Consider the following 14,167-nt stretch of genomic DNA (forward strand, 5'->3'; position numbering starts at 1 on the left):
ATGGCAAAGAAAGTAGGAGATTCGGCTGAACTCAATTACGACATGAATTACAACTTGTTTTTGTTGAAGACTTCTATGCAGAACTTAAAAACAGCACAGGGTAATTATAATATGTATAGAAGTATTAGAAGTATCTACTTTGTAATATACATATAAAGAAAATTAGTATATTTGATAGAACACATTATGCAATTTTAACACAAACAAATTCTGCTCCTCCTTTTTCAATTTTATAGATCTATTATTTTTTTCAATATTCATTAGAACTTATGTATACATAACCATCATACACCTTTTCCGATGCCGTCACTTATTTTGTATATATAATAATGTATACTCCCATTTACCGCCCTTTTATAATAATCATTTTCGCGTCACAGATAAACATAACGTGAACCGTTGGGTGCACAAATTGTTGGCGAGCAATAAGACAATTGCTGAAATGAAGCTTCGAAACGATTTCATGTTCCACCTGGTGACGGCCGTCCAAGAGGGCGAGCTTCGCCCACCGTTCAATCAGTACCCGCCGTCGTTACCCCTCAACAATCTGACGTACCTACTAACGGGAAGCGCACCCAGTTCTAGTGGCAAGGACGGGAAAAAAGGCGCCGGCGCTTGGGAATGCGATTTAAACAGTGAAGACACGGAAAAGCCCATGTTGTACAGACAGTCACCTGACGGCGGAGCGTTTTTGGCCGCACAACCTATACCAAAGTGTGGAGCGTTCTGCTACTTGGCCGTGGTCAGTAAGCCACCAGCAAAGGACGACAAGCCCAAGTTGTAAACGTAATACGTGGGCCATACCTACCATGTCTGATATACATAAATTTTACATGAAATAAATATGATTATAGTTAAAACATTCGTTTTAGTATATTTTTATAGCTGCATGATATTTTATTATGCATACCTATTTTTGGGTTAGCGTTAGCGGTTAGCCTTTACTATAGGCACAGTGATGTATAAAATGTATGTTTCAGCATTGCTATAATAAAAATTATACCGGGAAGTAATGTTTGTAATAAAAAGTTCCCAACGCTTGTGTATATAACATTTACATTTTGTCCATCAGCAAAATTAGAATCAATCATTACAAGCGACTTCGTTATAACCATTTTAAGTATACCGATGTGTTAGATATCTACTAAAGATAGTGTGTATATTATAGAAAACCGATTGTTTTCGTGTCGCTATCGCCTGTTATATAGTATATAAAATTAATGTTGGTTTTGGTGTGTGACTCATAGGCAAAATCGGGGTGAGGGTGGAGATTTACCTCCTAAATATTTTTATAGACCCTCCAAAAATTGAAGGTAATATATGTTATACTCTTATACTTATAACTTATACATTTATAGAAAGGGGGTGCGAAGGCGAAGCTACTATAGTCCTGTGGGTCACTTTATATTGGATTATTATAGCCCCCTTAAAAGTTCAACCAAATCTCCACCTGTGAAATCCTTTTAGTAAACAATTTTTGTATACGCATGTTTATATCTTTATATATATAATTCTACTGTACGTGTGAATGTCACTGAACTCCTCCCAAACGGCTGGACTGATTTGAATGAATTTTTTTGTATGCGTTTGGGTGACACCCTGAATGGTTTAGACTTACAAATCAGCCCGATAAAGTTAATTATTAGTCCACCCCTACATTGCTTAAGGAACTTCTGTATACAAATTTTCAAGTATTTTTAATTGTTTGTTATTTTTTCTAAGCGGTTGTTAGGATACTAAAAATATCAAAAAATAAAAAACAGACATATTTAAGTGCACATTTAACATATTTATCATTAAAGATTATTAATTTTTAATAGGACATTAGAATATTTAAATGTGAATGCGGATATGGTACCACACATCGTTGTACCTTTTACAGGAGATGGTGCCTATTTATTTAATTCGCTCTTCTATCTTATGTACGAAAAAATTTAATGCTGAGCGGGACAGTTATGTTAAGTTGTTGTGTCAAAAATATCATCTATACACCAAATCAGAAAACCAAAAATAGTTGTTATCCTCACGCTAAATATTAGCAATTTATCTTTAAATACTTTTAAATAAAAATCACTCGTGATATGAATGTTTAAAATTTTTAAATATCTATAATAACAAAATATTAGGGAAACAATCTTGTTGTTAAATTCTCAAGCTTTGTGACCAAACAAAAAAACATTAATATTTATAAAAAATAAAAGGTGCTATAATGTTTATAAATAGTAAAAAATATTTAGAAAATTAAATTGTGTGAAGGAAATCATAAAATAAACATTTGGTGGAAATTTTAAGTATCTACAATAATTTGTAGAATTACAACGAAATGTCAATAATTGATTATGAAGAAACAGTTGTTTTACAAGCAAATATTCAATCTAGAATTTCACACGCTCATAAAAAATGTATGTGACTTTTCAATAAACTTTTATTATTATTGGTAGAAAGATTCTTCACAAAATCGTGTAGTAAATTTTCAAATATTAGATATAAAAAGATAATTTTTTATGAATTTCTAACTGCAAATTATAATTATCAACTGCAGTCATAATAGTATACATTCATTGTTGGCTATATTATTGATTATGTTTTAGAGCTTAAATATTATAAAATAATAATAAAATTAAAAATGGCATACTGCGGTGACGGAAGTATATAATTTTGTACTTATCCAGACTGCAGTATTTTATTTTTACGTAATAATATATAGGTTATTTTAACATTTAATTTGTGGACGCACTGCAAATAAGGCGCCAGCGGGAAATCTAGGAAAACTCACACTCTGCAGACGGGGTAAAGAGGGCTGGAAAAATCGATTTCCATGTCAACCAGCTGATATGGATGATAATTAGAAAGAAAAATTGTGATGTGCTAATATTTAATATTCATTTCACATTTTGGCCCGTTATTTAGTGTTATAGTATGTTATTTTTAGTTATTTTGTCGTTCAGTTATTGTCGTTCGTACAGCAAGGTAAGTACGAATAGTGAAATTACAATATGAACATTAATTCATTAGGTATACATATATAGTTGCTATAGTACACAGTTTATGTACTTATATTATTATTGTTATGTAATATTAAATATTTAAAGTTAGTAAGAAAATAATAATTGTATATATACCTACCTATATTTCTACAGCTAGTTATATCTACATTTTACCAGTTTACAACAAATATTATATACTAATATTGTATTATCATTCGCGCGAATAGGTGTAATAGTACGTTAGTATATATTTACCAACATATATATTATATATTGTTCTTATTTCTTTATAGTATTATAAAATTAATAAAGTTGACATACTACCTATAGTATACTTGTTCTGTACAATATATCAGTGGTGCACACAGTGGGGAAGAGGTGTATGGGACTGAAGCCCTCCAAAAAAATATATTTTATATTAGATTACGTAGTATTATATTTTATTAAAAATATTTTATAATGACAAATGATGATTAATGTAAAAAAATGATTATTAAAAATTAGTGGTAATTATTGAAAAAACTAGTGCGTAAGAAAAGTAACAGAATTTGTATAAGCTTTCCCAAATAAAAATCCTTTGAGCACACCTACCATACGCGTAAATTGTGTTTTAAATGGGTGGGCTACAACTCTTTTTAAATTAAACCCATGGGGGCTACACCTCTCACACAACGTTTGTTCAAATTGTTTAAAAAAAAAATCAAACATATTTTCATTCATCGTATAACATATAAGTACCTAAATAAAATAGTTTTATTCCTGGTTGCAGTAAAAATTGATTAATTTAAAGATTCATTAAAATTTAATAAGCTAATCACGGACCACTAAATCATATTCAAGGAACTATTAGCTTACTGTGAAGTATTGATTCATTAAATATTTATAGTGATTGTTCGTATACCCCGGAAATAGAGTCTGTAATTTATTATAACGACAGTAATATTATTATTATAAAATATACCTTGTTATTACTATTATTATTTCAGAATCTCAGCGATAATTTATAATTAAAAAAAAAAAAACAATATTGTAAAATAGGCGCTAATATTTTATATGAACATTTATTTATACTGAAAAAAATAGCAATAATTAGGGTTGTGAAATTAATGTATTAACATTTTACATTTTCGGAAAATACACTAAAAACCTTTTAAATTGATTAGAGTTTCAAAAAAATTGAATGTAAAATGCACTGTAAGTATAAATTAAAAACCACGATTTTAAAAATGTAAAAATCTACAAAGTACATAATATTTTAGATATAAAACTGAAAGTATTTAAAAAAAATTTACTAAAAATAGTTAGTTATTTGAACAAATGTAGTCAAAGTTTTAACGTCAAATGTATATCAAAAATATTGTGATGACTATATATTTTAACAATTTTTATACAAGTATAAGAAAAATTTATATTGCATGTTATATTCAATTTTAAAAAATTTTGTACCAACGAATATTTTTTTATTAGCATTTATAGAAAAAATACTAAACATTTTCTTATACCTGTAAATAGATCAAAAAGAGCCAAAATATTTTGAAAATTTTATCATAAATAGAAAATGATAATATAAAAATTTGATGAAAATTTTGATTTTGATAAAATTACTAGAAATCATATCCAATAATGAAAATCGAAGTATTTTTACTATCCCAAAAGGTGATTGTAAACAGATAAAACACACATTATTGTAAAATTAATTCTTTCATCCCTCAAAATTTAAAATAATTCATAACATAAGTGTACAAAATTTCAATTGACAGAAAATATTAAAAATATCAAAAAAGTACTTAATATAAATAAAAAATAAACTAATCTAATTTAATAAATTTAAAATCTCAAAAATTGCAAGATAACATTTTCATTATAGAATTTATTAATACCTATTTTAAATGTTGTGATAAAATATCGTTTAAATTTATTTTAAGCTTAAAAAATACATTTTTCTATAAAATCATAGACCAAGTAATAATATAATAAAATAATATACCTATCCAAAATACGTTTTTTTCTTTTTGAGGGAGGGTAGATTTGAGTAGCCTCAAGTATATTAAGTTTATTCTATTATAATATATTGTATTGTATATTAAGTTTAAAAAATAAAAACGAAATATATATATACAGGTTTATATTTAGGTAATACTTTTATATAAATATTAAGAAATTACAAAAGCTTTCAGAAGTGTATATGATATGTCTATATATAAGTTGATATGTATAAATAATCATTTAAGTAGAGTGAAACCAGAAGTGTGTCAATGTCAAAATTGTAAACAATACGGGTTTACATGATACAAGTTTCAACTGCTTACAAGTGCAAAACATACCTGCTGACAAATGTCTAGGTTACGGATTACAAAATGTGGTTAAGATAAAAAATAAAAGTTATCATACACAAAGCTTATAATTATTTTATTTTGAATAAAATTTTAATCAATTTAAAAATATTTTATTATTAGTATTATACATGTATAAATTATATAGTTTGTATTTAAAAAATACGTGTTCTAACAAAATTTCAAAACTTTTTTTGCTTATGTAGTTACATATCATAGATACTTTTTAGAATACTAATATTGCATAAAATGTTGTAAAAAATAAAAGTACCCATTATATATCTACAAAAGATACAATATTCTAATTATTTAAATTATTTAATCTTTTTTCACGTTATGTAATTTTATTTTACAATAGAGCCTTTTAAGTTCTACTAATCATTTAAAATAAATTAATAAGTAAAATACTTAAGTACCTAATATATATGTTTCATATTTTTAAAAAGATGTGGCTTAATTTATTATTATTACTGAACTTTATTTTATGTAGTTTACTATGATTTTAAATAACATCACAAATCTCAATATTAAATTGTTTTACGATTTACTATAATACTTATGTAGTATGTAACATTAACCAAAGTAATGACGTTTTTAAGGTTTTAAATAGAAAATAAAATTGTACGATATAAAATTATTAAACAAGGCGGAAAAAATAAATAAAACATTATCTTAAAAAAAAAAGTTATTTTTAAATAGACATAGGTTGTAATATTAAATACGCATGCATGTAGCTCTCGTAGTTTTATTACTCAACTTTTTTTCTATCTTTTACCTTTATACCCAATAATCTTTTATAGGTAACCTGTAACCTGGTTAACCTTTTCTCTGCCTACATTCTATAATACTAATAAATAGTATAAAATATATAAATAAATATTATAGGTACATTCTATATTTATTGTATTATAGAGTGTAAGTATATTACTAATAGTTGATAGAATAATATTAATCTATAAATCTATTAATATGTTAATATATAGTAAGGTATAATAATCATACTACTAGTTTTAATTAACGTAAAAACAACATTGAACTTAACGTATAGGTATAACAGTAGCAATAAAGTATTGAATAGGTATTCAATGCAATAATCGAGCGCTTATTATTATTTACATACGACAAAACCAATAGATACATTATATATTATCTTATCAAACGAATTAATATTGTTAATAAAAATGTCATACCCATCACATACATGAATTATGAATATTCTAATTTATAATGAATATGATATTATCGAAGTTATATTTCCGTTACTTATGATATAAGTACATTGTATACAAGGCTTAATTTAAATTTTGCACAGTGCCTGTTACTCAGCTAGTTTTACAATATGAAATGACTTATTTGCAGATAACAACATTCACTGTTTTTGTGTAATGCGGCAATTCGTCGGCAATGCCTTATTTATCGGCAACCCGGGAGAACGGCCACAGCGATAGTCGACTCAAGTTGTTCAATGGTCTGTTTCGGTGGAAAAAAACAGAAAAAGAAAAACAAAAAGGTAATTTAAGTATACATATATTAGTTATAATTATTAAATTCTAATTGAATTCATTAATTAATACATTATATATATATATATAGCCAGGCAGCTAAGTAAAAGTGAAGTTTGCATAGCAACATCGATGTCTGTGAAAACAAGAAATTCGTGTCCTGCGTCTCCTGCTCTTTCTATGCCCAGATCTAGAGACGTTTTCCAGGACATGGAAGCGCTTACAATCTCTAGACATGACAATCCATATTTACAGGTAGAAATAAATACTTTTTATGATGTAAGTTATAATTTAATGGAAACAAAATGTTCATTAATAGTGTTTTATTAAATCTAATTAATATAAATGAGTACCTACATACATACATTATACAAATGTATTTTTTTTTTTATTCTTCATACAGCATCAACAAATTAGGTTATAACTTATATAACTTTATATGGCAGAAATTGATAGGGTTTTTTTATAAATTATAAATCAGAATTTTAGATTCCTATGAAAAAAGTTATACGAAGTACGTCATAAGTTTTTTTTCCATGAGTAATTAAAAAATATAAAAATTTACAGTGACAATTTTTTTTTATAAGTTAAAATTATTTTATAATTAAAAATTAATTGGGTTTTTAATTTGATCCAATGCTTGATAATTTAATACAAAACTGTTAGAATTGAAAAAATGAAGTCTAGCGTAAACCTATATATATTTTTTAATGAGTGATTTCAGTTCAAATGTTGTCGTTACCGACTATTCAAATGTGTAGTAATAGCGATTAATCGTCTAACAATAATTGTTGCTATTTTGTCATCATACAAAAAAAATATTAACTGTAAAATCTTGAAACATTTCGCAATTAATTAAATTTAATCGCTCTATATTCTTTCATTCTTTATACACAATAATGAAATTTTCAAAATATTTTGTCATTTTTACCGATATTTACAATTTTCGACTTAAGTATTATCAAAATTATGTTTAAGAGTTAGAAAGCTTAAAAATTGAGTACAATATATTCCTTATCAGTTGTTTTTAAAAAACATAAAAAATACATATCCATATTTTTTAATTTTATACCTATACATTTTAAGTTCAAATTTAGATGAAATAGGGCAATTATATAGTTATTTTTGTTGAGATTAAAACAATATTATTTGTAGAAATTCAAATATTTTTTTGAAAATCATACCTATGTTATTATTTACTAATATAATACAATATTAAGCTATTTATATTTTATATCACCATTATATGTTTATGTTTCTACAATACAACAGTGTATAGTATAAGTGAATAAGAGCATTAAGAGCAAATATCTATAGCAGAGCGTCTACCTATAGGTTTTTAAATACTAATATATAATTATGTGGTTTATATGTTGTACAAAATACTAAAAATATTAATTAGGTATGTAAAATAGAATTAATGTAATATATAAAATATATTTATTAAAATATAAATTACCTTATTTTTAGAAAAAAATTTTAGCAAGCAGAGAGAGCTTATTAGATGATAATATTGTTGTATCAGAGACAGATGACATAGACATGATGGCTCAGGTATTTTAACAAATATATTTAATAGTTCATATTAGCATTGACTATAACGGATCCAATTATTAGGTTTTAAAGTTCATTATAAATTTTATACGTTTGAATAAAGTGAAAATAAATTATCCCTCTCCATTCTTCAAGTTGGATCCGTTTTTGTCTTAAAAATTTTTATATTAAATAAATAAAATTGTTTTTATTTTATGAAAGGAATACTTAGCTGATATGGGTCCAGGTGCTTTAATAGAGCTTCATCAACATATGGTAAGAAGTCCGCCTCCAACTACTTGGCCTCGTATACCTATATTTAAATATGACGAAAAGGACCAATCTCAAGTACTTTTATACTTCCAAATACTAATCAATAAAACAATAATACAGTTTTATTGTATTAAAATATATTTATTTTAGGATCTTTATGGAGATAGATGTAAAAGTCCACATGGCCGGTCGTTCCTCCATAGCTCCTGTTCAAGTATTTATTTTAAATTTTACTTAATGTTACTATATATATTGAAAAAATGTTCAATATTTTTGTACTGTAACTCTTTGTAGGTATTTGTAACTCATATCAGTCATGACTCATGGTTAGAATTCAGATTTAAATGCCTTAAAAATTATACTCCGAAAAAATGTCTTTTCAACGCTATAATGCCCTTTAAAATTACCAAATTTTTTTTTATAGGTACGCAGCTACGTATAAACGATAGAAAACAACAGTTAACTTTTGATATTTTTAGCATTTATTTACCTTAACTAATCAATAATTCCAAAATAAAATATCAAACTTATAGGCATAGGCGCCAAGTTTAAAAAAACTTAATGGGTGCCTTGCCCAGTCTTGGTATCATAGACATACATGCACAATTTGGGGGATGGGACTTAGCCCCTGGTCAATAACAATTTCCCTGTAAAATTTAAAAAATGCACGGAATCGCCATGAGGGCTAGTTACAATCCAATTTTCTAATATTTTAATTTTGGCTCTCCAAATTGCGTCTATTAGTGTTATGATTTTACTACTTAACTAAAAACGTTAACATTTTCTTATGGATTTTATTAGTATATATATAAATTATACAATATAATAATATTAACCATGCTGTACACTGAAAAATGCAATTTCATCATTAATTATAAAATATTATATTAATTAATAATCATACAACAAAATAAATGTATACCAAATTGATAGCTTCTTTATAAATAATAATAAGTTAAACAAAAAAAGATATGATTATGTTTTTAATTTTTAATTGTGCTTCTTGAAAACTTAAAGATATTCTTTGAAAGTTATTGAAACTTGAATATAAATACACGTTATAAATATCCAATATTCTAATGGGTGCCCAGCCCCCCAAAATAATTTCAATAGGTGCCTTAGCACCCGGGGGACTCGTGTACATGGCGCCTATGCTTATAGACACATAAAATAAAAATAATTAAATTTGAAATAAAAAAATGAGATTGAGATGTATCTCCAACTTTCCAATTAGTTATTATTTATTCAAGTCCGGTTAAGACACCACAGACTACGAACTTTATCTAGTTAACCTATACAAAACCCTTTAGGGTTGGTACGTTTTTCAGTTATTGTGAATATTAAGATTTAAGACGATAATACTTTATAAACATTATTGAATGTTAAAGATTATATGATAAAAATTCAATTATAATATAGTGTAAATTGTATACGTTATACAAATATGTGATTTACACAATTGCCATAGTAATTAAAGTATAATTAAGATGAAATTATAATGTTATAACTTATAAAGTAATAATTTAGCGTTATATATCTAGGTTTACCTAACCTAACCGATAAATAATATAATAACGTTATCTTATCATATAGAAACCAAAACAAAAAAAAACCAATTTGGAAAATTTGGTTATAATTTTTTTTTCGTAATCGGTTTTTTTGTTAGGTTGTTTTCTAATAATACTATAGTAACTTCATTTTTTATCATTATTTTAAAAACAAATTTAATGATTTTTCATACAACGGAGTTAATATTAAGTACTACGTTACGTCTTATTTTTATTTATTAAGAATAATTTTTGTTTCTTGTTTTTTGAGTTGTGGGGAGGTCATATTTATCCAATGCTCACTGACTCAAGAGAGAATCTGTTACCGTCGCCCTTCAATTTTCCTAAATCTTACGATAACTCGATCATATTGTCAACAATGTCAACAAAATATCACCATTTACGACACTACGTGCTTGTGTTTTTTTCTTATTTATAAAAATACCTATCTATGAATAAATGTTTTTTTGGACTGTCAAAAATTGTAAAAATAAAAAAGGAAATCAAATTCATTCACAATAATTCCCGCAATTTCGCAAATAAGCCACTATAATCTGGAGGAAAATGAGAAAAGTACTCAATCTCGTACACTACTATAATGATAAGAGTGATAATATCCACTACCAATATTTTCTATTTTTAACATTTATCATACAATTTATTTTAAAATTGTTTTAGTAAGTTCCTATGTAATTTTAAAATTATTTATTTTTAAATAGTGCAGAATGATTATTATCTTACTATTTTTGTATTTTTTAAGAACTTTTCTGTCAACATTCGTAGATTAAATTATTTATGTAATAATTTTACTATACTAACTGACATCTTATTGATATTATTTGGCCTATTATCCATTTTCCATCAATTTTTACAAATTATTTCAATAATTTAAAGAATATAATAAACCGAAAACATTTTTGTTTTATAAATAGGTTTTGTTTATAGTGTTTACTCGATTATTCAAATATATTAACCAGAATCATAAACAAATCTCCGTCGTTGCTGTCGATCGTTACACTTTTATCTTTCTATTTTAACCTTTATAGTTTGTGAACAATCTGGTGCACTATAATATATCCGATGTCGAAATACAACACGCATTGACCCTTCAAGAATTTAGAGCTTTTGTTACTGATTTCGAATCACAATAAAATCCTTTTAAATCACGTTCAAAACTATCTATATTATAAATATTTAAACAATATTTAAAACGTACCCACCTTATTCGTGCCATGTGAATATCTATATAATATTGTTTATATCATTTTCAGTTGCGGATGTGTCATTATTGACTTATTGTTACTGAATAACGAGTTTGAGTTAGGTCTGATGTCCCATATGGCACATGCCATCATATAACTCATGTAACAAATTGTTGTTCATCGCTTAATTGGTTATTTCTTTCATTCAGCAGACTTAATTAAAAAAATATATATATTTCTTTGTAACTATTTCTTCTACGTCAATTTTCTATTCTCTAATAATTATATCATTCTAATTAAAATCTATTTTAAATAATTGCATTATTCATATTATTATAGCTTTTAAATTTAATAACTATTATGAACTTATAATTTTTGTTAACTTAACTGTAATGCTTAATGGTTTAAAAAAAATCCTTGTATTAAAATATTTAAAATTGGTTTTTTATACAAATATAATAATTTAATCAAATATTAAAATTCTAATTTCTGTAGGTGGTTCTTCAAGCTGTGTTGTTTCACCACGATATAACCATCAGTCTAGATGTCACAGATCGGCTAGTGAATCTCGAGGTAAACACGTTTAAACCTTACCTATACACCACGTAAATATTGTACGATTGAATAAATCTTCCATATAATATTGGGTATTTGTGTACAATTACGCAAAATCAATTTCGGACTGGAGATCTAGAAAAACGAAGTATAACCTAGGTTTACTTGTTAACTCATTGTCGCTTCGTTTTAATTAACTAGCATATATTGGCTACATAGCGGTGTATATGAGAAAAATCAAAAGTTCGTGAAAGAGGAATTAAAGTGCTTTTAATATGTATGTATTTCTGGTTTTATCTATAAAATTAAAAACTATTGATAAATGAAATTATAATGTGCAATAAAAATGAAGTAGTAAATTGTTATGTACTTATTCTATAATATTGTATCATTCTATTGATTACAAATCAGTGTTCATAATTGGTATTAATTAATTATCATTATTATTTTTAAAAACATTTTTTTTCTACGTTACATTATATTTTCTATTTAGAAAAGTTTAATTTTTAATACGTTTTTTTTCAAAACTATACTGTCTATACTCTATATTTTGTTTATTATATATATTTATTATTTTTACGATATCATACATTTAGTTTAATTACATAAATTGTAATTCTTGATTATATATCAAAATGTATTTTTTTAAGATTCTTTTATAGATTACATGTATAATGTATACTGTATTTGATATAGAATCAATTTTAAACAACGCATATATAAAAAAATTAGTATCTTCATTTTTCGTAGAATTTATATAAAAAGACATAAATTAAAAATTAAATTTATTAATCAATAATGATTATTTATTACGTATACATAGTTCAAGTGATTTATACTTAATCTTATTTAAATTTTTTTATCATTTTTAATTAATTCAATTTGTTTTGAAATAAGAATAAAAATCAATTTAATAACATTCAAATTTGTTGAAAAATTAAAAAAAATCATAAATAGTAATTATTAATAACATTGTCTTTAATGTATCTACTTAAAGAATAATTATTGTGATGTTACTTATACGTCATTACATAATGTACCTATGACAGCCATAATTTTAAAATTTATATTTACGTACAATGTTATTACAAGTTGCCATTGATTAAATAAAATTGTTTGTTTATTTAATCAATACACGATGTCATATACATTCACGTAATATCGTAAGATTTATAACAATTTATATATAATATGCATTATAACTATAATGTACCTAGTATATCATTTGTACATCTTATAAGTTATATTTTACTAAAAGCGGCCTATAGTAAATTTAAAAAAATTTATTTTTTCGTATCATATTTTAATTTAAATAATATATAAAGCTTAGATTATGAACTTTTTCCAAATAAAAATTTAAAAATAATTTTTACTATTTTAAAAGTTAAATATTTTATATTAATTTATAGTGTTTTGTATATTTGTGCATAAGTTCAAGTTTACTCAAGCTACAGATGAATGATTTATTATAACTTATAAGATTACACAAAACTAACCATTCTTTTTTACTAAATAATGATAGAATAAATCTTTTTTTTTAATATACCAATTTTATTAACATTCACTTATTCTCTAATCAATAGTCATATAAATTAAGTTTCGACCAATAAATAATTATAGCCGAGATATGATTTTATTTTTAATTCGCATATAATATGTAACACATTGAGATCGAGCTTTTAAAACTGTAGATTTTTATATTATAATTTGTGATTAAAAACAAATTAATCTGTTTTAAAATATTTCATTATGAACATTTTGATAGATTTGATATGATAAACTTGTTAATTCGTATATATATATATATATATATGTGTGTATATCTTAAAAGCCTTGTTTGTATATATAGTATATAATATACTGTCTATAGAGTATAGATCAATTAGATAATATTATAAAATTTTAGTTCTATATTACGTTAAAGCCATAAAGGAACGAAAAGGGTTTTTATATATGATTTGTATTGTATTTAATTATCTATATTCTATACAGCATAACTGGTTAATTCATTATGTAGTATATATATATATATATATATATATATTGTCATGATATTTATATATTTTAATTCCATCGTTTTTATGCATATTTTGGAATTTTCTTATTTGTTTACAATGCAAAAAAGTATAGTACTAATAGATACTATTAAATACTAGCTGGTATTTATTTTCTATTATCAGTTGTTGAGTTATATAACCATTGTTACTTAAAATATCAGATTAAATATTATTTTAA

General features: G+C 24.9%; 2 protein-coding genes across 3 annotated transcripts; both read left to right on the top strand.

Moving 5' to 3' along the window:
• On the top strand, positions 1 to 784 carry LOC113554674. Its single transcript, XM_026958625.1, has 2 exons — positions 1 to 100; positions 381 to 784. The coding sequence occupies exons 1-2, from the start codon at positions 1 to 3 to the stop codon at positions 782 to 784; spliced, it is 504 nt and encodes a 167-aa protein (XP_026814426.1).
• Positions 785 to 2,839: 2,055 nt separating this feature from the next.
• Positions 2,840 to 12,460, top strand: LOC113553096. Of its 2 annotated transcripts, none has more exons than XM_026956243.1 (7): positions 2,840 to 2,970; positions 6,680 to 6,830; positions 6,914 to 7,077; positions 8,293 to 8,376; positions 8,578 to 8,703; positions 8,779 to 8,842; positions 11,873 to 12,460. In XM_026956243.1, the coding sequence occupies exons 2-7, from the start codon at positions 6,725 to 6,727 to the stop codon at positions 11,962 to 11,964; spliced, it is 636 nt and encodes a 211-aa protein (XP_026812044.1). In that variant the 5' UTR covers positions 2,840 to 2,970; positions 6,680 to 6,724; the 3' UTR covers positions 11,965 to 12,460. The 2 variants fall into 2 exon arrangements, with proteins under 2 accessions (XP_026812044.1, XP_026812045.1); XM_026956244.1 differs by lacking the exon at positions 11,873 to 12,460 and adding an exon at positions 11,447 to 11,698.
• Positions 12,461 to 14,167: the final 1,707 nt, after the last annotated feature.

Source organism: Rhopalosiphum maidis, chromosome 2 (assembly GCF_003676215.2).
Source record: "Rhopalosiphum maidis isolate BTI-1 chromosome 2, ASM367621v3, whole genome shotgun sequence".
NCBI lineage: Eukaryota > Metazoa > Arthropoda > Insecta > Hemiptera > Aphididae > Rhopalosiphum > Rhopalosiphum maidis.

What these genes read in the sequence shown, in the direction of transcription:
- LOC113554674 (XM_026958625.1), top strand. Translation starts at nt 1, where the DNA reads ATGGCAAAGAAAGTAGGAGATTCGGCTGAACTCAATTACGACATGAAT. An exon ending in GAACTTAAAAACAGCACAGG is followed by an intron (nt 101 to 380) that starts GTAATTATAATA and finishes TTCGCGTCACAG; the next exon opens with ATAAACATAACGTGAACCGT.
- LOC113553096 (XM_026956243.1), top strand. Translation starts at nt 6,725, where the DNA reads ATGCCTTATTTATCGGCAACCCGGGAGAACGGCCACAGCGATAGTCGA. An exon ending in AGAAAAAGAAAAACAAAAAG is followed by an intron (nt 6,831 to 6,913) that starts GTAATTTAAGTA and finishes ATATATATATAG; the next exon opens with CCAGGCAGCTAAGTAAAAGT. An exon ending in ACGAAAAGGACCAATCTCAA is followed by an intron (nt 8,704 to 8,778) that starts GTACTTTTATAC and finishes TATTTATTTTAG; the next exon opens with GATCTTTATGGAGATAGATG.